The 22,310-nt window shown below is 39.4% G+C and overlaps 1 protein-coding gene and 1 pseudogene across 5 annotated transcripts in view; both read right to left on the reverse strand.

Annotated features, from left to right (window-relative positions):
• ZMYM5 (zinc finger MYM-type containing 5) overlaps positions 1 to 22,092 on the reverse strand; it is a 43,692-nt gene extending 21,600 nt beyond the window's left edge. Inside the window, exons 1-5 of one of the 5 annotated variants that reach the window (XM_037156962.2) lie at positions 21,961 to 22,090; positions 20,976 to 21,043; positions 16,781 to 18,098; positions 9,814 to 10,309; positions 9,483 to 9,576 (exon numbers count right to left, since the gene is read on the reverse strand). In XM_037156962.2, coding sequence (XP_037012857.2) covers positions 9,483 to 9,576; positions 9,814 to 10,309; positions 16,781 to 17,739 — 1,549 coding nt within the window. In that variant the 5' untranslated portion in view covers positions 17,740 to 18,098; positions 20,976 to 21,043; positions 21,961 to 22,090. The other 4 variants (XM_037156963.2, XM_037156965.2, XM_037156964.2 and 1 more) reach the window with 4 other exon arrangements.
• Positions 12,061 to 13,069, reverse strand: LOC119058013 (voltage-dependent anion-selective channel protein 2-like; annotated as a pseudogene).
• Positions 22,093 to 22,310: the final 218 nt, after the last annotated feature.

Below are 22,310 nucleotides of genomic sequence, written 5' to 3' on the forward strand. Positions count from 1 at the left end.
ATAAACCCACACCTATATGGTCAATTAATATTTGACAAAGAAGGCAAGAACATACAGTGGGGTAAAGGCAGCCTATTCAATAAATGGTGTTGGAAAATTGGACAGCTACATGCAAAAAAAATGAAACCAAACCACCTTCAAACACCACATACAAGAACAAACTCAAAATAGACCAAAGACTTAAGTAAGACTTGAAATCATAAAACTCCTACAAGAGCCCTAGCTGGTGTTGCTCAGTGGAGTGAGTGCCAGCCTGCAAACTGAAGGGTTGCTGGTTTGATTCCCTTTCGCAGCATATGCCTGGGTTTCAGGCTACATCCCCAGTTGTAGGCCTGTGAGAGGCAGCCAATTGATGTTTCTCAGGCACATCACTATTTCTCGCCCTCTTTCTCCTTCTCTTACCCTCTCTCTGAAAGTAAATAAATCTCTTAAAAAAAAAACCCTCCTAGAAGAAAACACTGGCTGTAAAATCGTACATTTTTGTTAGTACTACTTTTTCTGATATATCTCCTTGCGCAAGGGAAACAGAACAAAAAAATAAGTGACTACATCAAACTAAAAAGTTTTGGCAAGGTAAAGGAAACCATTAACAAAACAAAAAGACAACCTACTGAATAAGGGAAGATCTGCCAATAACACATCCAATAAAAAAGTAATATCCCAAATTTATAAAGAATGCATACAACTCAACACCAAGAAACAAAACAAAACAAAACAAACTTTGACCCCCCCCAATCCAATTTAAAAATGGGCAAAAGAGATGAACAGATACTTTTCTGAAGAGGACACACAGATGGCCAATAGACATGAAAAGACACTCAACTTACTAATCATCAGAAAAGTGCTAATTAAATCCACACACAATGAGCTTCCTGTAAGGGGCCTGAAGTGACCCCTGAAAATGGTTTGCTCTTCACTTGACCTAGAAAACCCTGCGAAATTATGGAAATCAAGAGGTTCAAATATTTGTGTTCATGTTAAGAATACTTGTGAAACTGCCCAGGTCATGAAAAGTACACATATTTGAAAAGCCACCAATAATGTGAAGGATGTCACTTTATAGAAGCTGTGCCATTCTATCATTACAGTGGTGGAGTTGGTAGTCGTGCCCACATCAAACAGTGGGGTGGAAACAGGATCAGTGGCTCAAAAGGAGTGCTGAATTTTTGCTGCACATGCTTAAAAATGCAGAAAGTAATGCTGAGCTTAAGGTCTAGACATAGATTCTCTGGTTATTGAGCACATCGATGTGAACAAAGCTCCTAAGATGCAACGCAAAACTTACACAGATCATGGGCAAACTAACCCACACATGAACTCTCTTTGTCAAAGTGAGATGATCCTACTGAAAAAGAACATATTGGTCCTAGACCAGAAGAAGAGGTTAGTGGAGAAGAAAATTATATCCTATTAAAAAAACATTAACTTATGTTCAGGAAATATATTCTGAATAAATAAATACTAGTAAAAGTAAAACAAAAACCATGACGACATATCACTTCACATCTGTCAGAATGGCTATCATGGATAAATCAACAAATGTTGTTGGAAAAGTGTAGAAAAGGGAACTTTTGTGCACTGTAGGTGAGAATGCAGACTGGTGCAGGTGCAGCCATTATGGAAAATGGTATGGAAGGTCCTCAAAAAATTAAAAAATGGAACTATCTTATAACCCAGCATTTCCACTTCCAAATATATATCCAAAATAACCCAAAACACTAATTTTAAAGAATATATGCATCATTATGTTCATTGCAACGTTATTTACAATAGTCAAGATATAGAAGCAACCAAGAGTCGATCGATAGCCACATGGATAAAAAAGTGATGGTACCCAGCCCTGGCTGGGCTGGTATGGCTCAGTACATTGAGCGCCAGCCTATGAACCAAAGGGTCTCTGGGTCATCAGGCTGATTCCCAGTCAGGGCACATGCCTGCTTTGTGGGCCGGTCCTGGTGTGGGGAGCATGAGAGGCAACCATCTACTGATGTTTCTCTCCCCACCCCTCACTTTCCCTATACAATGAAATATTATTACTCAGTCATAAAAAAGAATGAGTTTCGTTCCAGTCAAGATGGAGGTGTAGGTAGAAACCCTTCACTTCCTCACATAACCAAAATGAGGAAACAACCAATCTAAAATCGATAAATAACTGAAGTGCCAGAAAATCAAGCTGCGTGAAACTCCAAGGAATTAAAGAAAAAAAAAAATCAATCAGAACAACCAGACTAGTAAGGCGTCAGATGACATAGACCCATAGAGAAAAACCGAGGCCAGTCCTTGGACCTGCAGGGCAGGGCAGGGCTGCCTGTGGCTTAGAGACAGGCTGTGTGGGCTGTGTTGATTTAAGGGGAAACTGAGACTCAAGGGGAAACTAGAGTTGATACAATGGGAGAAATTCCCAGTCTCACACCAGAGTCTGACAGAAAGTGTGCTAGGAACAAGCAGGCGACATGCACTGTTCCCTGTCTGGCACCTCCCCTACAGGCAGCACCCACAGTGTAGCAAAGACCTGCAGCACAGCGTGAGCCTGGGTGAATTCCTAAGGCCCCGCCCCCTTACAACTTCTCAAGTGTGCCAAGACAAAGAACTATGGCCCAAATGAAAGAACAGAGCATAACCTCAGAAATAGAAATAAACGATGAGGACATAGCCAACCTATCTGATGGAGAATTTAAAGCCCTGGTATTATCAACATGCTCACAGATCTAATTGAGCTTGGTCGGAGCTCAGTCAAAAAATGAAAAAACAAATGAAAGATATCTAAAGTGAAATAAAGCAAAATATTCAGGGAACCAACAGTGACAGGAAGGAAACCAGGACTTAAAACAATGATTTGGAACAAAAAGGAAAAAATAAACATCCAATGGGAAGAGAATGAAGAAACAAGAATTCAGAAAAGTGAAGTGAGTCTTACAAACCTCTAGGACAACCTGAAATGTTCCAATATCCAAATTAAAGGGGTGCCAGAAGGAGTACGGCAAGAAACTGAAAACTTATTTCAACAAATAATGAAACAAAACTTCCCCAGTCTGGTGAAGGAAACAGATTTCCAAGAAGTCCAGGAAGCTCAGAGACTCCCAAAGTTGGACCCAAGGAGGAACACACCAAGGCACATCATCATTATATTAGCCAAGATTAGAATTAAGGAGAGAATCCTAGAAGCAGCAAGAGAAAGGGAGGCAGTTACCTACAAAGGAGTTCCCATTAGACTGTCAGCAGATTTCTCAAAAGAAACCCTGCAGGCAAAGAAGGGGCTGGAAAGTATTCAAAGTCACAAAAGGCAAGGACCTACATCCAAGATCACTCTATCCAGCAAAGCTTTCGTTTAGAATGGAAAGGCAGATAAAATGCTTCCCAGATAAGGTCAAGTTACAGGAGTTCATCATCACCAAGCCATTACTATATGAAATGTTAAAGGGACTTACCTAAGAAAAAGATCAAAACTATGAACGGTAAAATGACAACAAACTCACAACTATCAACAAATGAACCTAAAAGAACAACAAAAGCAAAAGCTAAGCAAACAACTAGAACAGGAACAGAATCAGAGAAATGAACATCACATGGAGGGATTTCAGTGGGAAGGGTGAAGGGAGGAATAGGGGGAAAAGGTACAGAGAAGAAGAATAATGAGTAGGCATAAAATAGATGGGGAGAGATAAAAAATGGTATAGGAAACAGAAGACTCAAAGAACTTATATCTACAACCTGTGGACATGAACTAAGGTGGGAGGAATGTTGGAAGGTTAGGGGGGCAGGGCAGAAATTGGAAAAAGGGCAATAGCATGTTCAATAAAAAATGCTTAAAAAAAGAGAACAAAACATTACCATCTGCAACAGCATGAATGAACCTATAAGGTGTTATGCTAATTGAAATAAATCAAAGACAAATATCATGATTTAACTTATATGTGGGATTTAAAGAACAAAATACAAAATAGATGAACAAACAAGACAGAAACAGACTCATAAATAATGAACAGACTGATGGTTGCCAACAGGGAGATGAGAGGTGGGCAGGGTAAAAAAGGTGAAGGGATTTAAGTAGTACAAATTTGTTCCCTGACCGGTGTGGCTATGGGCTGGGCATTATCCCAACCCATAATGGAGTGAGAGGTGACCCCAGGGCGAGGGGTCACCAGTTCGATTCCCAATCAGGGACATGACTGTGTTGTGGGTTTTGTCCCTAGTTGAGGTGTGTGCAAGGGGTGGCTGATTGATGGACTGATGCTTCTCTGTGACATCAGTGTTTATCTACTTGCCTTCCCCCTCCCTTCCCCTTTGTATAAAATTAAATACATTTTTAAAAAGAAGAACAAATTTGTAGTTACATAATAGTCATGGGGATGTAATGTACAGTATAGGGAACATAGCCAATAATACTATAACAAGCATATACAATTCTAGGTCACTGGAAATATCAGTGGGAACACTGGAGTATATGATTGTCTAACCACGATGCTATACACCTGAAACTAATAATAAAAAAAAAGATAGAAAAGGTTAATAAAAATGATTAAATGAGCCCTGGCTAGGTAGCACGGTTGACTGGAGCATTGTCCCATGCACCAAAAATGTTGTGGGTTCAATCTCCTGGTGAAGTCAGAAGGGGAGGTGACAGATTTATCCTTACACAGATGTTTCTATCTGTCTCTAAAATCAATAAGCATATTCTTGGGTGAGCATTAAAAAAATAGAATTAAATGACTCACAGATAGGTCCACACTAAAGAACATAAGCTTATTTTTGCAAGATGGAACACCTAGTTTTATGTGTACTTAATGCAGAGCCATGATGTTATATGAAGTATCAGCCCATAAGACCTACAGTTAATTATGATTCCACTCCAGAGATCCTCATCTTGCTGTTATCTTTTTATTGTTCCTGCGTTGGAAATCCTTGAATTTATAGAATTAGGAAGCGGAGAGCACCTAGAGTAAGACACTAGGGGAGCTATGACTCTGAACAATAACAATAATAAAATAATGGTTTCCATCTCATTCTATCATTTTTGTGGTAAAAATTGGTTCAAATTAGTAAAAATTACTAATACTAATAGTAAGCAAAACAAAATCTAAATAATATATTTTAATAAGACAGCTTTTTACTATGTTATGTTCAAGTTAAAGAGTGAAAAATTGCAACAACAACAACAACAAAAAACAAAAAGAAGGTCCTTTGGTCCTTTCCATAGTAACCTAACCTTTAAGAAAGTTACAAACATCTTCATCACAATTCATCCGACAACTTGGCTAACCTTCTTTTTAGAATTCCAGACTAAGTGTTACTATTCAAAGGATCTGGTTTTATAAATTTTGTCCCCCCAAATAAAACTTCTGAGAACCAGAATGTTAATTCATTCACACTTCATAGCTAATAGAAATTCGTACCATATCATAAACTAATAGTTTAAACGTTATTGAAAACTTTTTTATTTTTAGTCCCCACCAAGGGTATGTTTATTGATTATTAGAGCAAGAGGAAGGGAGAAAAAGAAAGAGCAAAACAAAAATATGAGAAAAACATCTATTGGTTGCCTTTCATATGAGCTCAGACTGGGGATCAAACCTGTAACCTAGGTATGTGCCCTGACTGGATCAAATCCGCAACCTTTTGGTGTACAGGACAACATTGCAATCAACTGAGCCACTCATCCAGGGCTAAAATTTTCCCTTTTAAAAAATATTTTAATTTAATGATCTGAGAAAAATCAATTTCTTGTTCCACTTATTTATACATTCATTGGTTGGTTCTTATACGTGCCCTGACTAGGGATCAAACCCACAACCTGGCATTTCAGGATGATGCTCTAACCAACTGAGCTACCCACCCAGCACTAAACTTTTTTCATTTATATAAATGAATGTTAACTGAGTCATTTAGTACTTTTTCTTCTGTTACATTTTAAAATCACTGATATTTTATGTAATGAGAAAGTATCAGAAGTAAAACATACAGTTTTGAATTAATGGGATAAAAGGATGACAAGAATATAAAAATCCAGCAGTAATCAAAACTACTTGCAGACAATGTTTCTAAGTTTCAATTATATCCACAATTATAGTATCTAACTACAGACTGCCTTTTTTTTTTTTAAAGATTTTATTTATTGATTTTGAGAGAATGGAAGGGAAGGAGAAAGAGAGGGAGAGAAACATCAGCGTGTGGTTGCCTCTCACGTGTCCCCCACTGGGGACCTGCAACCCAGGCATGTGCCCTGACTGGGAATTGAATTGGTGATGCTTTGGTTACCAGTCCACGCTCAACCCACTGAGCTACAGCAGCCAGGGCCAGGCTGCTTTTTTATAATTATCAACTTATGCTATGCTTCAAAATGGAAAAGCACCTTATTTATCCACATCAACATTAAACATACAACTTTAATTCAGTCCAGGTGAAAAACAGGGACACTGAAACATAAGAGAAATACATGGCAAGACTTCTGGTTTTAACCTCCTATCAGCATGTACAGGAGACAACTGATAAATATTTCTCTTACGTCAATGTTTTTGCTCTTTCTCTCTCTTCTTCTCTCTCTAGTAATCATAAGATGAAGTTTGTGTTTATACAAACACATCTAAAATTTAAGAAATAGGGGCGGGGGAGGATGGGATGGGAAAAATAGATAAAAAAACTGTACTTGAAAAATAACTAAATAAAATTAATTAAAAAAAAATTATTAATTATGCCAAAAAAATAAAATAAAATTTAAGAAATAATTACAAAATAAAAAAGAAGAAAAACAATGTAAGAAATAAATATAGCCAAAAGAATGATTTTTAATGGACATTATCTTAAGTCTTCAACATGTTCAATTACTTTTAACATATCTTTCAATTTAGAGATCCTAAATTTTTATGATATTGTCTATTGGGCTCAACTCTTAATCAATAAACAAAAGGTGTACATAGTAGTAAACTGACAACAAACATGAGTGAACAAATTCGTAAAACGTTTGCAAATATATTTTTACAAGTTCAATGATATATAAATTAATCAAGATACCAGTTTAGCAAACTGGTATCTTGATTAATTTATAGTGATCAGTTTAGCAAACATTAAATGGCATTCCTACCCCAGGAAAGCTTACAATATGGAAACAAAAATTCTTATGTCGTATGGAAAGTAATACAATTCTTTGGTGGAGGAAATTAACCATCAAAAACTTTTAAAATGATGACATTTTGACTTAGCAATTCGACTTACAGAAACTTTTGTCAAGAAAAAAAGTGTGCCAAGTTTCAAATATTCTTGTGAACCCTGTTTACAATTTAAAAAGTAGAAACTATCTCAAATAATAAGCTATTAAATAAAATATAAAGAGAAAGAGCTACTTATATTTGAGAGAAGCTAATACTACATATAACAGTGAAATGTCAAGTGTTTCTCCTTGTACACGCCAAGTCCAAGACCAAGACAACCACTTCTACTAAATATTGTGTTAGAAGAACTAAACAGAGAACCTGGGAGGCCAAAATATTTCCATAATAATACTAAAATTATCTGCCTTGTTTACTGTGTTGGTATTTACACCAATGGTGAAAAAGCAATGGTGGGTAAAACTGCTGAGTAGTTTTGTCCACTATCATGCACTTGCAGAAAAGAAAAAAAATATCATCTTCACTTATGGTTGTTATTCAAACACCAGCTGGTCAATACAGTTCTGAAGCTAACCACCTGGACTTTCATAGAGTATGAAAAGTTCATTATATATATAGTTTAAAATTCTTCACTGTAAGAATGTTTAAGAAACTACCATTTGCCAGATTTTGATGTCATGTCTAAAAAAACAAAGCAAAACAAAAAAATCCAAAAACAGAAACAAACCCCAAAAAATCAGCAGTAAAAAATGGGAAACCATATAAATGCTGAAAGAGAGTAGAGAACAGGTATCTCAGACACAAAGGAATATTTTATAGCCCTGAAACTTCTATTTTAAAATGACATAACACACTAAAATCAACAAAATACAAACCTATATGTCATATACTCTGAATTATATTTTCTACAACCACAGAAGCAAAGACTTTAAAGCAAAAAAACAAAATTTCTGGCCTGGCTGGTGTAGCTCAGTGGATTGAGTGCAGGCCTGTGAACCAAAGCATTGCAGGTTCGATTCCCAGTCAGGGCACATGCCTGGGTTGCAGGCCAGTTCCCAGCAGGGGACACACGAGAGGCAACCATACATTGATATTTCTCTCCCTCTCTTCCCCTCTAAAGATAAATAAATAAAATCTTTATTAAAAAATTAAAAAAAAATTTCTACAGTGCTTACTTCTGGTTAGTGGGGTAAGGTGACAGGTATTATGATTTTTTCCAAATATTCTATAATAACCACGTAGTATTCGCATAACCAGAGAAAAAGATTAATTGGGGAAAAAAGAAAAAAAATTACTAGCATGCCATTAAAGCAGTAAGTAGCTAGGTTACAATAAGTAGTTTGTTACTTTTCAGTCCTTTCCCAAAAGTCTAAGTTGGTTAACAGCTAAAGAGCACTAAAAAGGCCAAAACCCAATACCAACAACACTCTCGTCTTAAATACAAAAAATTCCTCCCCAAATCACATATGTGTCATAAAAAAGTCACAAAAAAAAAATTGCTAAGTGACAAATAACTTTCATTATATCTTAATCTTATCAGAACAAGACTTTTTAAAACATAGGTCTCTGAATTAAAGGCAAGAAACCTAAAATTAAGTAATAAAATGCTGATTTAAAAATGAAAACCAGAGACAAGCAGTCCAACAGTAAACACCTGTAAAGCAAAAATTTGAAATTTCAAGTTACATAATTACAAATTAAACAAAATTCAATTAAGTAATATTATATTGTTTCACTTCAACCCTTTTTATTGGATGATTTTTAAAAAAGATTTTATTTATTTATTTACAGAGAGAGGGGAAGGGATAGAGAAAGTGATGGAAACATCCATGTGTGGTAGCCTCTTGTGTACCCCCAAGTGGGGACCTGGCCTGCAAGACAGGCATGTGCCCCAAATGGGAACTGAATCAACAACCCTTTGGTTCACAGGGCAGCACTCAATCTGCTGAGCCACACCAGACAGGGGTATTGGATGGTTTTTATTTAATTTTTTTCCTCCCAGAGTGTGAAGTTTTTATTCATTTTCCAAGAAAAGATAAAAAGGGCATGGTATGGTGAGATACACTAGCCTTGAGGAGTGGGGGCTTTGGGGGAGGATGATTTTTACATTAAAATAGATATTAGTAAACAAGGATGGTGGTAGTGGTTATGGAGATTTTTAAATTTAAACACTTTAGATGTAAACCACAATGGGTAAAATACAGTAATTCCTGAAAATTCCGAGAACAAGTATACCACACAGCTTTATTAACTAAAATATTCTATATTAATCTGAAAGTCGAGAGAAAGACAATATCCACACATAAAACATAAATAAAATGATATGGGTACTAAAGCCAAAAGTTAATATTGACTTGCGGTAGATCACTCATGGCTTACCAGGACTATGATGAGTTGCAAATCCTCCATTCTGAAATTCGTCTCCTGCCACATTCATTCTACCAGGATTAAAAGGTCCTACTCCAGTCTTGGTCTGTGAAGTTAAAGATGGGGTGTATGTTTGTACATTAACACCAAAGTTACTTGACTGAAGTCCTTTAGCGACATCTCCCAAGTTGGTATTCTATAGTGATGTTACAAGTGTACTCATTAAGTTCTTATCTCGCCCAGCATTCAGAGCTTACACCTTTATCTAAGGTTGTAAAATTAGCAATCTGAATTTCAGAGTCGATTCTGCACTGATAACACTATTACCCATTCCTGCATTTACCTTTCTTCTTGAAAGACTGGAAGTGGAGAAATCCACATCTTTGGTTCTCTTTTTAGTTTCTGGAAGTCCCCATTCAGTAAAACTGGAAGTTTTCTTTTCCTCTCCATTTGCTTCTATGTCCTCTTCATCATCAATAACAATGGTTTCACTTATAGTTCCCTTCTGAGAAGCCAAATCTCTTGAGGCAGAAAGAATTATGGAATAATTTCCTTGTAGCTTTTCATTTCTTGATGAAGCAAATATAAAATTTCTTTGATCAGCTATTGCTGAAGAAGTGGAAGGAGGTTGTATAGACTCAATAAACACAACATCATCATCATCATCATCATCGTGCACTGTTGAGTTTCTAGATCTATCAACTAAAGGACTAGCTGGGTCATCAAATGAATTTCCTACTTCTATGAGACTAGCTGTCATGGCTTTACTCCCTAAAAACACAGGTGTCTGTTCTGTCAAGTCTAATTCTCCTGCTGAACCTGTGTTCAAGCCAAAGAACCTAAAAGAGACAAAGAAAAGAAAAAAAAAGGTTATAGTATATTATGGTTATTATAAGAATACAGAAGAAATTTTAAATTTGAGTCTTCATGTAATTTTGACTTTTTAAAAAAGATTTTTTAGTTTACTTTTATAGAGAGGAAAAGGGAGAGAGAAAGAGAGGCAGAGAAACATGACTGTGTGAGAGATACATCCATTGGCTGCCTCTAACATGCCTCCAACTGGGTACCTAGCCTGCAACCCAGACGTGTGCCCTGAATGGGAATTGAACCAGTGACCTTTCAGCTCACAGGCTGGCACTCAATCCACTGAGCTGCACCAGCCAGAGTGATCAAACTTTTAAGACACCCATTCAGTTCTTCCTCTCCCATTAACCATATTATGCTTATTTCTTCAGAGTTTGATGAAAATTAATTATTCAATTTTTGGCAGTCCTTAAAAAAAATTTACCCAACTAACAGGACAGTCCTCACTTAACATCAGTATCTTCTGTGACTTTACGCAAAATATTTAAGGAAACAAATTTTACCACAGGCTAATTGATATAAACAAAAGCTAAGTCCCTGTAATATTTCATCAACAGTATAATAAAACATTACTTGAGGAACTGCTGTACTCAATTTAACTCACCTTTTATAGGAAAAATATACCTGTCTTCCTTTAAAATAGAAAACATTAACAAAATAACTTATCCAACTATTAATAACGAAGAGCCCAAATATAATCAATTTACTACATATACTTCTATCTAATAAATTATTGTTACTGTCTAATTTCTAGTTCCACAGTGTTTTCAAATTCTCTACTTCCAATATAACTATGTGATTAAATCTTTCCAAATCTTTTTTTAAAGATTTTATTTATTTATTTATTGAGAGAGAAGAGAGGAAGAGAGAGAAATATCAATGCACGGTTGCCTCTCGTGTGCCCCATACCAGGGACCTGTCCTGCAACCCAGGCATGTGCCCTGACTGGGAACTGAACCAGTGACTATTTGGTTTTGCAGGCTGGCATTCAATCCATTGAATCACACTAGCCAGGGCCCAAATCATTTTGAATGTATACTTGTTTTACTCACAATCTGTCATGTTTTAGGCTACCAAAAGTGATTCTAACAAAACAAATTTTAAACTCATATTAAATCCATTGATCCATTTTATTCAATGTCAATATTCAATGTTAAAAAGAACATAAAAACAAACATGCACACAACTGCAGAGTTTTCACAAAGGTCTATTTCATTATTGGTGGGCAGTGTGTTTAATAAATACATTTAAATAATGTATAAGGAACTGCACAAAGGCTGTCCTATTAAGTAAATAACCATTTCAACTAGAAACCAACAAGTAACTGTCTAACTATTTGAAACACACCTCTTATTTAGCTCATCCTGTTTTCATAACCTTCTTAGAGGGAAAAAAAGCCTGATGGTCACAAAGGAAATATATTAAGACCAAATCTTCTGATATCCATTCGCAGAGCTTTTTTTCTCCCTCTTTTGTTTTCCTTTTTAATAGTTGTTGTTGGTGGTGGTGTGTTGATCCAATCTGAGCTTTGTTTCAGCTGGATTAAGTCTCCAACTCCAGGGCAAGCCCAAGTTTGTGGCCTCTAGCATTATAATGCTCTTCTTCCATCTACCACAGAAGTATAAGCATTACACCAGGCCTCAGAGTCTGAGTTTAGCCCGCTCCAATTAAATTAGAGTTGTTGATTTAAATAAATGTATATTTTATTTATTTTTAGAGAGGGGAAGGGAGGCAGGAAGAGAGGGAGAGAAACATCAGTGTGTGGTTGCCTCTCACAAGGCCCCAAATGAGGACCTGGCCCACAACCCAGGCTTGTGCCCTGACTGGGAAACCCCTTGGTTTGCAGGCCCGCACTCAATCAACTGAGCTACACCAACCAGGGCGAACCGTTGATTTTTGCAGAAATGGAAGTTGGGGGACCCAAATGATAGACAGCTGCAATGCCAAAGCAAGTGCAGTTGGTACCTAATGTCCAAGGAATGTTTAATGAAGTGTCAAGATCCTCACATACTTACTGATAAATTGAGCCTCGAAATTCTGTCCCATCACTGACATTAGTGCATAGCTGTAAGTCCCCAGTCCTATAGCCTACTGCAGTCATTTCTTGTCAGCTTTGATCTGGCACTCTCAAAGGTCATCTGGTATCCAGCAAGCCTGCCCTCATAACCAAAGACAGCTAAACCATGGACTGTTAAGTCCAACAAAAACAAAGTCCACATTGCAACCAAGAATTATACATTCCCTTTTGTAAGAAGACTTGATTTACCACTTTTCTGTCCTATATTTGGTGAAAATGTGATATCAAATGTCAATTTCAAACCCTGACAAATCTGGTCATCGATGGCAATTTCTGTTCCCGGAGTGTTGTCAGTGTTCCATTTCTCTGTGTGTTCCATACTCACACTATTTATATTTGCCCTCCAAAGTCCCAGTAATTTTACCAGTGTCTGTATTAGATGAACCAGATGTTGAGAATTCCATGCCACTGCATGACTGTTTTCACATTCAGTTTCACCAACCCAAAACCAAATCCTTTGTTGAAAATATCTCTGGCACTTTTGCCAAAGCCAGCATGACAGAGGAATATGCATTGGGTGAGCGCAGCTCTGTCCATAGGTTGCCACAGCAAGGCTGAGTGAAGAGGTAATTTAGTGGTCTCCTGAGGGGGGCCATTGATGCTGCTGGACTCAAGGTAGGGCTGCAGCTGCAAAGAGGCACTGTTCTGCTGGCTGCAACCCTGTCTTCCCCCTCCAAATCATTTTTGTCTTGTCCAGGAATTGTCAGAGATGATGCTACATTTTCTATGTAAGGTTCTAAAAACACCATGATATACATATAATTTAATTCATTTCACAGATCAGGAAAGAGAAGCTAACTAAATTATTCTGTGTAAGCCCAGATGGGGCTTAAACTCAGGGCTTTAATTCTAGGCCACAAATTCTTCACCACTCTGTTATATTCAATAAACACTTCTCTGTACCTACTATGCCCTTGAGTATGACAAAAGAAAGGATCTAACGAGGGATACAGTTGAAGAATCTAGAGAAGTGAATAATCAATAAAAAGAGGCTCCACAAGGCTCTTGCAAGTGAGAGATGAGGATATGTGCACAGATGGTAGTTAAATTGTTCTCGAATAGGAATCACTCCTATCTCAAAAAGGCCAGAGGGAAAAAAGCAGGCATAACTGGAATGCATGTAAGTACATAGAAACGACAGGTGGGAAGCTGTTAAGTTTATCCACGTTTGCCTCAATTTTCTTAGCTAGAAACTTGAGAGTGTAGGAGGCAGGAATTGTATGGGTGTCCAATGTTTTTAGAAAACTTCATTTGGCAATCATTATTCCATTGGAAATACCTCATATTGAAATATGCTAAGTAATAGTTCTATTATAAAATTTCCTACAAGTAATTTAACTGATGATAGTTATAGTCACATAACAGGTGACGTTTATTCCTAATAGGTACTATGTCAATAATATGTTCATTCAGTGAATGCTCACAAGAGGCAGGAACTATTCTCTTCCCCCATTCTTCCCATTAGGAAACTAAGACTCAAAAGGTAAAGAATCTGTGCCTGCCCATGTCTCCATTATTGGAAAGGATAGAGTCAATTGAAGTTTAAGAAATTTGACTCCAGAATCTATTTCATAGCCACTATGTTAAATACAATTAATGTATATAACAATTTGTAAAAGTCACTTATCTTTTATCACAATAAGCAAGTTCATTAAAACAAAATCAACATTCAACAAAGTCTATTTCAACCCTAACCATTGTGCCCCAGTTGCTTGGGCATTGGTCCACAAAGCGAAAGGTAACTGGTTGTATTCCCAATCAGGGCACATGCCTGGGTTGTAGGCCAGGTCCCCAGTAGTAGGCATGTGAGAGGCAACCACACACTTATGTTTCTTTCCCTCTTTCTCCCTCTCTTTCCCTCTCTCTAAAAATAAAAATAAATAAAATCACCCCAGCTGGCGTGGCTCAATGGATTGCATGCTGGCCTGCAAACCAAAGGGTCGCCATTTTAATTCCCAGTTAGGGCACATGCCTGGGTTGTGGGCCAGGTCCCTAGTTGGGGTCATGTGAGATGCAATCGGTAGATGTATCTCTCGTACACTGATATTTCTCTCACTCTCTTTCTCCCTCCCTTTCTGTCACTAAAAGTAAATAAATAAATAAATAAAATCTTAAAACAAACAAACAAACAAAAGAAAAAACAAAAACAAAAAAACCCAAAAAACAAAAAACCAAAACCAAAACCTTCTATTTCAAAGATGCAGAAATAATGAATTTAAGGGACCAGTACAAATGGGATACAAAATAAACAAAAAAATTAAGATCAGGGTTAACACTCCTTCAGTAACTTAGTATGTGGTTGATTTTCAAAGGCAAGATGCAATAATTTAGCCTCAACTGAGTTATGAAATATAGGAACGGTTATACATAAACTCTCTCTGTCCTTTTTATAAATGCAAAACAAACAAGACTAATGTGGCTCAGTGGGTTGGGCATCATCCTGGAAACAGAAAGGTTGCTGGTTTGACTTCGGGCAAGGCAACATGCCTGGGTTGTGGGCCAGGTCCCCAGTTGGGTGCATGTAAGAGGCAACCGATCAATGTTTCTTTCACACATTGATGTTCCTCTCTCCCCCTGCCACTCCATTCCCATCTCTCTAAAAATGAGTAATAAAATCTTGAAAAGCCAGTGTGCATTTAACTTAACAATCAAACACTCCCTTAAATCCATAAACCCGACTATAGAAAAGTTGTTTTTTTATCTATCTATCTATCTATCTATCTATCTATCTATCTATCTATCTATCTATCTACCTTTAGAAGGGAAGGGAAGGGAAAGAGAGAAGGAGAGAAATATCAATGTGGGTTGCTTCTGGTGCATCCCCTGCTGGGAACTGGCCTGCAACCCAGGCCTGTGCCCTGACAGGAAATCAAACTGCGATCTTTTGGTTCTCAGGCCTATGCTCAATCCACTGAGCTACACCAGCCAAGGCTGAAACGTTTTTATTATTTCTTTTCTCTTCAAATTATCTCTGGTACCCTGACCGGGCATAAAACTGGCAACCCTTCAGTGCACTGGACAACCCTCTAACCAACTAAGTCATGCAACCAGGGCAATTTTTATTATTTCTATAATAATATTCAAAAAGAGAAAAACAGTCCTGGCTAATGTAGCTCAGTGGACTGAGTGCCAGCCTGTGAACCAAAGGATCGTGGTTCGATTCCCAGTCAGGGCACATGCCTGGGTTGCAGGCCAGTTCCCAGCAGGGGATGCATGAGAAGCAACCGTACATTGGTATTTCTCTTCCTCTCTCCTTCCCTTCCCCTCTAAAAATAAATAAATTAATTAATAATCTTAAAAAAAGAGAGAGAAAACACCAAGATTTAGCTAACTAGCCGTGTGCCACTGAGCAAATTATTTCATCTAAATAAGTTTTCATTTTCTAAACTGTAAATGGGGATCATATGACTGAGGTTTCTATTGATAGAGATTAAGTTGATAGACTGATCAGACACGACTAACTTCACGCCCTTCTAAAGTCTCCATAATCAGCACACAGGAAAAAAGGAGAAAAAGCAACAAAATTTTCTAAGCAGTAGAGCACACAACTAACTCAGTCAACCCAAAAGCCAAACTCTGAAACAGTGATGGAAAAGCTGGAATCACTCTGATTTGGGCTACAGAATCCTCAAAGGGCTTCAGATACCCTTGGGATAGGGGTAGGGGCTCAACTAAGAAGTCTGGGAAATCCTCGATCCCTTTTCTCCCTCCATGTTCATGTTGACAGGTCTTTCCCCACTTTGGCACAGGTTCTAGACTTTTATTCTCTGGAGAGGTAGAATGTAAGTTTTTTTGGGGGTTCACCAAGCAAGGACAAGTGCTTCAATACCACTGATACCAGAGAGTTGCATTCAAACCTCTTTCAGGCAGCAAACTCTTTCCTGGAAGACTTCTTTCTCAAAAATACTCTTCCCTGTGGAATTAGTAACCATGAAAAAAGAAAGACCTAAACATAAATATACAAAAGGTTCCCCACCAATGAGCAAAAGAGCATAAAAAATGAACATATCTCATATAAAAAAGACCTTCCAGGAATTTTAGCAGATATGGAAAACTCAGTAAAAGGCTTGACAGAGAAATCTAAGGAAGTCAAAGAAAAAAAGAGAGGATAAGAATTTATATCTATCATTAACAATATACACAGGCAGTGGTACCTCAATACTCATCATCATGTGACGAGTGGTGAATGAATTTTTCCCATATGAAATAACATAATTAGAAATAAATCATGAGCGTTCCCCAGAACTTTCACATTTTACTGAGCTAATATTAAGCAATGAGGCTGTTTGTAATACAGAATTTTAAAACTAAACAGACATGGATAAAAAAGCAATTAATTATATAAAAATAAAATAAAATTTAACTTTACCTGTACTGAGAGGAGTTCCTGACATAATGGGATGGTGGTGAGGTAGAGGGAGCGGAGTCCTCTTCCAAGATAATTTCAGATTTCTCAGGGGTTTCTTCTGTTTTCTGTCTCTTGGCTTCACTGAACACTGCTGGAGACTCACATTTAGGGAGATCAACTAACAACCTATCAAGAGAAACTTGTTTCTGTCTATGTTTCAAAATGTTTCTAAAGTGTGACATTGTCTGTTCATTAATCAGGTCCACATTTCGGCTTGCTAGAGCTTTGTCTGGATGATACATTTCCACAAAGTTTTGAACTTCAACCCATTTACTACACATTTCTTTAATCAATGCAGTAGATGCTTCCTCCCTTTCCTCTTTATCACCTGCAGAAATTTCCTCAGCCACTATCTGTAGCTGCTCCTTTTGAAGTTCCTGCAGTTCCTCAGTGCTGAGCTCTGTTCTTTGCTCCTCCACTAACTCTTCGACATCTCCATCATTGACTTCTCCATGCTTTACCACACTATGAATACCAGTTCTCTTTTTAAATTTATCAAACCATCCATGACTGGCTTTGAACACTTCAGTGCTCTCACCACTTGTTCCAGGCTTGTCTTTTAACAGATCAGCATGCAATTGCCTAGCTTTCTCACAAATTATTGCCTCAGAGATGCTGTCACCCGCTAACTCTTTTTCATTAATCCAGATGTAAAGCACTTTTTCAACTTCTTCCAAAGTCTGTGAACGTTGCTTACTCACAGACTTCACACCTTTAGCAACGCTTGCTGCTTTTATGGCTTCCTTATTTCTCACTATTGTTGAAATTGTTGTTCTCGGCATTTTGAACATAAGAGCGATATCAGTCACACCTATACCACTCTCATACTTAGCTACAATCTCTTTTTTCTTTTCGATTGTGGTTCTTATTAACTGCCTTTTAGGCTTAGTAGTATCACTCTTAACCTTTCTGCGACCCATGTTTAGCCCTTCAATTGCACAAAAGTACAAAACAGTAACGATGAATATGTAGGGGTTCTGCAATGTTCATGGGCTACTGTGAGAATGACACGACCACCTGTGTTTCATTGCGAGAGAGGGGTACCAAATGGTGAGCAAGCGACGAGTGATGAAGCATTTTCTCTTGCAGGACAGCATTGTGACTCATACAAGTTCTAGCAAGGGCGACAAGTTCCAAGCAAGTGCCAACTGCTGAAACATTTTTTTCTCTCGTCAAAACAAGATGAATAAAGGGTTTGACTGTCTATGTGTGTGTGTCCCATAATTTATGGGCCAGGCGCTTTACCAATTTTTATACTCATTTCAATCTTCATAGCATCCTGGGGAGAGAAACATAACTTACTCATTTATAAAATGTGCATACTAAAAAAACATTTAACTGAATAGGATATGCGTTTGTAAATGTGCACAACAAAGCTGCAAGTATTAACCCTTAGTTTACACTTGCCAAAGAGAGCAGTTGTGTACCCTACTCTGGCTGCCACTAAAACCTGATCCTTTGTTCCGCACCATGCTGAAATACCCTAGACACACTTTGATGAAAAAATGGCTTTTCTAAGTGATTATAACAGCGATTGACAATGACTTGCCCTGTCAATCTCAGTCCCTGCTAGTTCCCTTTCGCTAAGGTGGCCCATCAGAGCTCTACAATCATACGTACATCCCATCGTCTTCACAAACTACTGGAGAATGTGAAGTATCACCCCTGCAGGTTTCATAAGAAAATTACCCTGCTGAATAATATTCAATTCTAAAAGCTAGACATAGACTCTACATCTGACACATTGTCCTGGGTCTTAACTAAAAAGGTGTGCTGTGAAGCATGATAGACTAAGTGCAAAGCTAACTTTGGCCAGGAGGAACAAGGGCAAAGGGAAGGCAGGAATACTACAATAGGAGAACTCCAACCATAAGTTTCTTTTTGATAACTAATGGAAAATATCTGATTAGCTTGAAAGGACAAAACAGGCAGACCAAAGACAGTACTGCAGGGGTGTCCAACCCTTTGGCATCTCTGGGCCATACTGGAAGAAGAAAAGTTGTCTTGGAGAACTTCCGGCCAAAATGGAGGCATAGGTGGAAACACTATGACTCCTCGCACAACCACGTTTAAAGACAACAAAGTTTTAGTAATAAAAATGCAACTAAAATGCAGAAAATTGAACTATATGTAAGTCCAACAACAACGAACCGTTCAACCAGACCTGTAAGAGGGGCTGAGCCAGTGGCAGAGCGGGGTTGGGCAGGAAACATCCACCAGACCAACCCAGGAGTGCAGGGAGCCGTTGGCAGATCCCAGGTGTGGGGTACCAACGGGCAGACCCAGTGAGGGTGCAAGGCAGCAGTCTGACAGCGGCCGCACATTCGAGAGCAGATAAACCAGGCAAAGGAGCGAGCAGTGAGACAGACCTCAGAGGTCCCAGCAGCGGGAAGCAGCAGAGGGGACCAACCACTGCCTCTCTTTGACCCCGGCCCCACATACAGCGTCACAATCCAGTGACTGAGTTGCCCCACCCTGGTGAACACCTAGGGCTCTGCCCCTCATACGAAACAGGCACAAACAGATCAAAACATTATGGCTCAAGAACTCAAAGCCCCAGAGCCAATAACTCTAAATGACCAAGACACAACCAACCTATCAGATGCACAGTTCAAAACACTGGTGATCAGGATCCTCACAGAACTGGTTGATTTTAGTCACAAATTAGAGGAACATATGAAAGCTAAACTAACTGAAATTAATGGTAATGCACAGGAAATCAATAGTAATGGAAAGGAGACTGGGACTCAAACCAAGGGAGTGGACCAGAAGGAAGGAAAAAATGACCAAACAGAAAAGAATGAAGAAACAAGAATTCAAAAAAACGAGGAGAGGCTTAGGAACCTCTAGGACATCTTTAAACGTTCCAACATTCGAATTATAGGGGTGCCAGAAGGGGAAGAGGAACAGTCACGAGTGGAAAACTTATTTGAACAAATAATAAAAGAGAACTTCCCCAATCTGGCAAAGGCAATAGACTTCCAGGAAATCCAGGAAGCTCAGAGAGTCTTAAAGAAGTTGGACCCAAGAAGAAACACACCAAGGCACATCATCATTACATTAGCCGAGATTAAAATGAAGGAGAGAATCCTAGAAGCAGCAAGAGATAAGAGGACTGTCATCTACAAAGAAGTTCCCATCAGACTGTCAGCAGATTTCTCAAAAGAGACCTTACAGGCAAGAAGGGCCTGGAAAGAGGTATTCCAAGTCATGAAATCCAAAGACCTACATCCAAGATTGATGGATCTATCCAGCAAAGTTTTCATTTAGAATGGAAGGACAGATAAAGTGCTTCTCAGATAAGACCAAATTCAAGGAGTTCATCATCACCAAGCCCTTATTATATGAAATGTTAAAGGGACTTACCTAAGAAAAATAAGATAAAAAAGATGAACAGTGAAAGGACAGCAAATTCACTGTTATCAACAACCACACCTAAAACAAAAGCAAACTAAGAGGACAGCTAGATCAGGAGTGAACCATAGAAATGAAGATCAAGTGGAGGATTAGCAACAGGGGAGTGGGAGGAGAAGGGGGGAGAAGGTACAGAAAATAAGTAGCATAGACAGTAGATATAAAATAGATATGGGGGAGGGTAAGAATAGTAGGGGAAATACAGAATCTAAAGAACTTGAAAGACGTCTTCATGAACTAAAGGGGGGAATGGTGGGGGAGGGGTGTGCAGGGTGGAAGGGAATGGAGGTGGGGGAATAGAACAAATGTAATTGCATAATCAATAAAAAAAATGTTAAAAAAATTATTTTAAGCCTCCTAATACAATTGAGTCAAGCAGGGATTGGTGCTGAAACTGCTACCTGAATAGCTGACAGAACTGGGTGTTTTATTATGCCAAAACAAACACCAAACAGATTACTTTCTGGTAAAAAGGAAAAAACACATTCATGTTATAGTGGAAGGATCAGGAAGTCACTACCAATTGAATGTTCCATCTCAAAACCAGAGTACTGTGATAACTAGACTACCTATCTCCTGATATGATGTTGGCTGGGAATTTGCCCAGTGTGACTCTGGGGACAGGGTCCACCCAAGCAACTAGCTCTTTGACTTCATGGTAAAAGAGATGTAAGTCACACAGAACAACAATGTACTATTGCACTCAATGCATGAAAAAGAAAAGCAGGGTAAAATTACTCACGAAGGGTATGTTTTCCTTCTTAATTTCTGCCAAGGCGTCACCAAACTGGCCTGAAGGGATTCCTGGTCCTAAAATGAAAGGAAAGATGAAAAACACTTTCGTTGCAGCCAACCTGGATGTTGCCCAATTCCCACCCTGCAGAAGGAAGAAGCAGAGGGACAAAGAATAAAGGAGTTCAGCGCTCTTTTGCCCTCCCCCACCCACCAATGCGGCGGGAAACCAGATTTAAAAATCTATGGTGACAAAACCACCAGAGAGGAATCTGTTCCTTCAAACTACGGAACGGGGGACGGAGGCACCCGGCCATCTCAAGGGTAAGGGGCGGGGGTGCGGGACAGACGTTGCCTTGATGCCAGCAAGAGAAAGGCATTCCCTCCTGAAAGGGCCCACCCGGCATTATTCCAGTCACTCCAGACAGCAACTCAAAGGTAGAAGCAGCTCACATCCTGCTGGGTTGAAATCTCCCAGTTGTTCCAAGCGTTTGCCACGGACCCAAGACTTTCCGTCTCCTTAAGCCTTAAAATCGCACCCCAGTAAGGCCTGAAGGAGTGTGTGGAGCAGGATCCAGCATGGACGCGGAACCTCGCCCACAAACTTGAGGACCACTCAAACCGGCACAGCTCGGGGAAGAGGACGAACGGGCGCCCCTCCCCCATAAAACCCATAGAGAAAGGAAAATGCCTGAGACGCCACTACCCAGCTTCCTCACTAGCCCCTCCCCACCTCTTTAGAGCCCTGAGGCCTCACGTGGTACCAGGAGCAAGTATGGACCAGTCCTCGGACCCAACATGCAACGGGACGGCGCCCAAGCTTCAGGGGCTAGTTCTGGGCCAGTAGAAAGCTCCGGAAGCCGCCTTCGCTCATCCCCGCCTTCCGAAGCTACGCTGCACACAGCCTGTGTGGACACAGTCCGCGGATCCAAAATCCTAAGACTACCGGGACGAGCCTCACCAGGTTCTGGCTGCAGGTCTCCGGTAGGACCTACCCTCTTCGGTGAAGCACACAACCTCCGCACGATCCACTCCCGAGTTTAGAGCTGTGAACTGGACGAGGAGGTGAAGACGGAGAAGGCGAAGGAGGCGGTGGTGCGGGCAGAGGCGGCTGCGCAGCTAAACCCGAGTACACCCCTCCCTCCATGCCCCCATTGGCTGGCAGGGAAGACTCCGGATGCCCAGGGAGAGTCCATTGGCTGCGTTTGCCTTCCTTCAGGGTCCCCTTGAAGTATCAGCTTGGGAGGCTGTCCATCAGGCGCAGGCCACACCCCCGGAGCTTCCATTGCCTAGTTCCTCTGCCAGCCTGGTCCTGGGACAAGTCCCTCTCTTCTCGCCCCTGCCC

The sequence above is a fragment of the Artibeus jamaicensis genome, unplaced genomic scaffold (assembly GCF_021234435.1).
Source record: "Artibeus jamaicensis isolate MK-2021 breed Jamaican fruit bat unplaced genomic scaffold, CSHL_Jam_final contig_793, whole genome shotgun sequence".
NCBI classification, from domain to species: domain Eukaryota; kingdom Metazoa; phylum Chordata; class Mammalia; order Chiroptera; family Phyllostomidae; genus Artibeus; species Artibeus jamaicensis.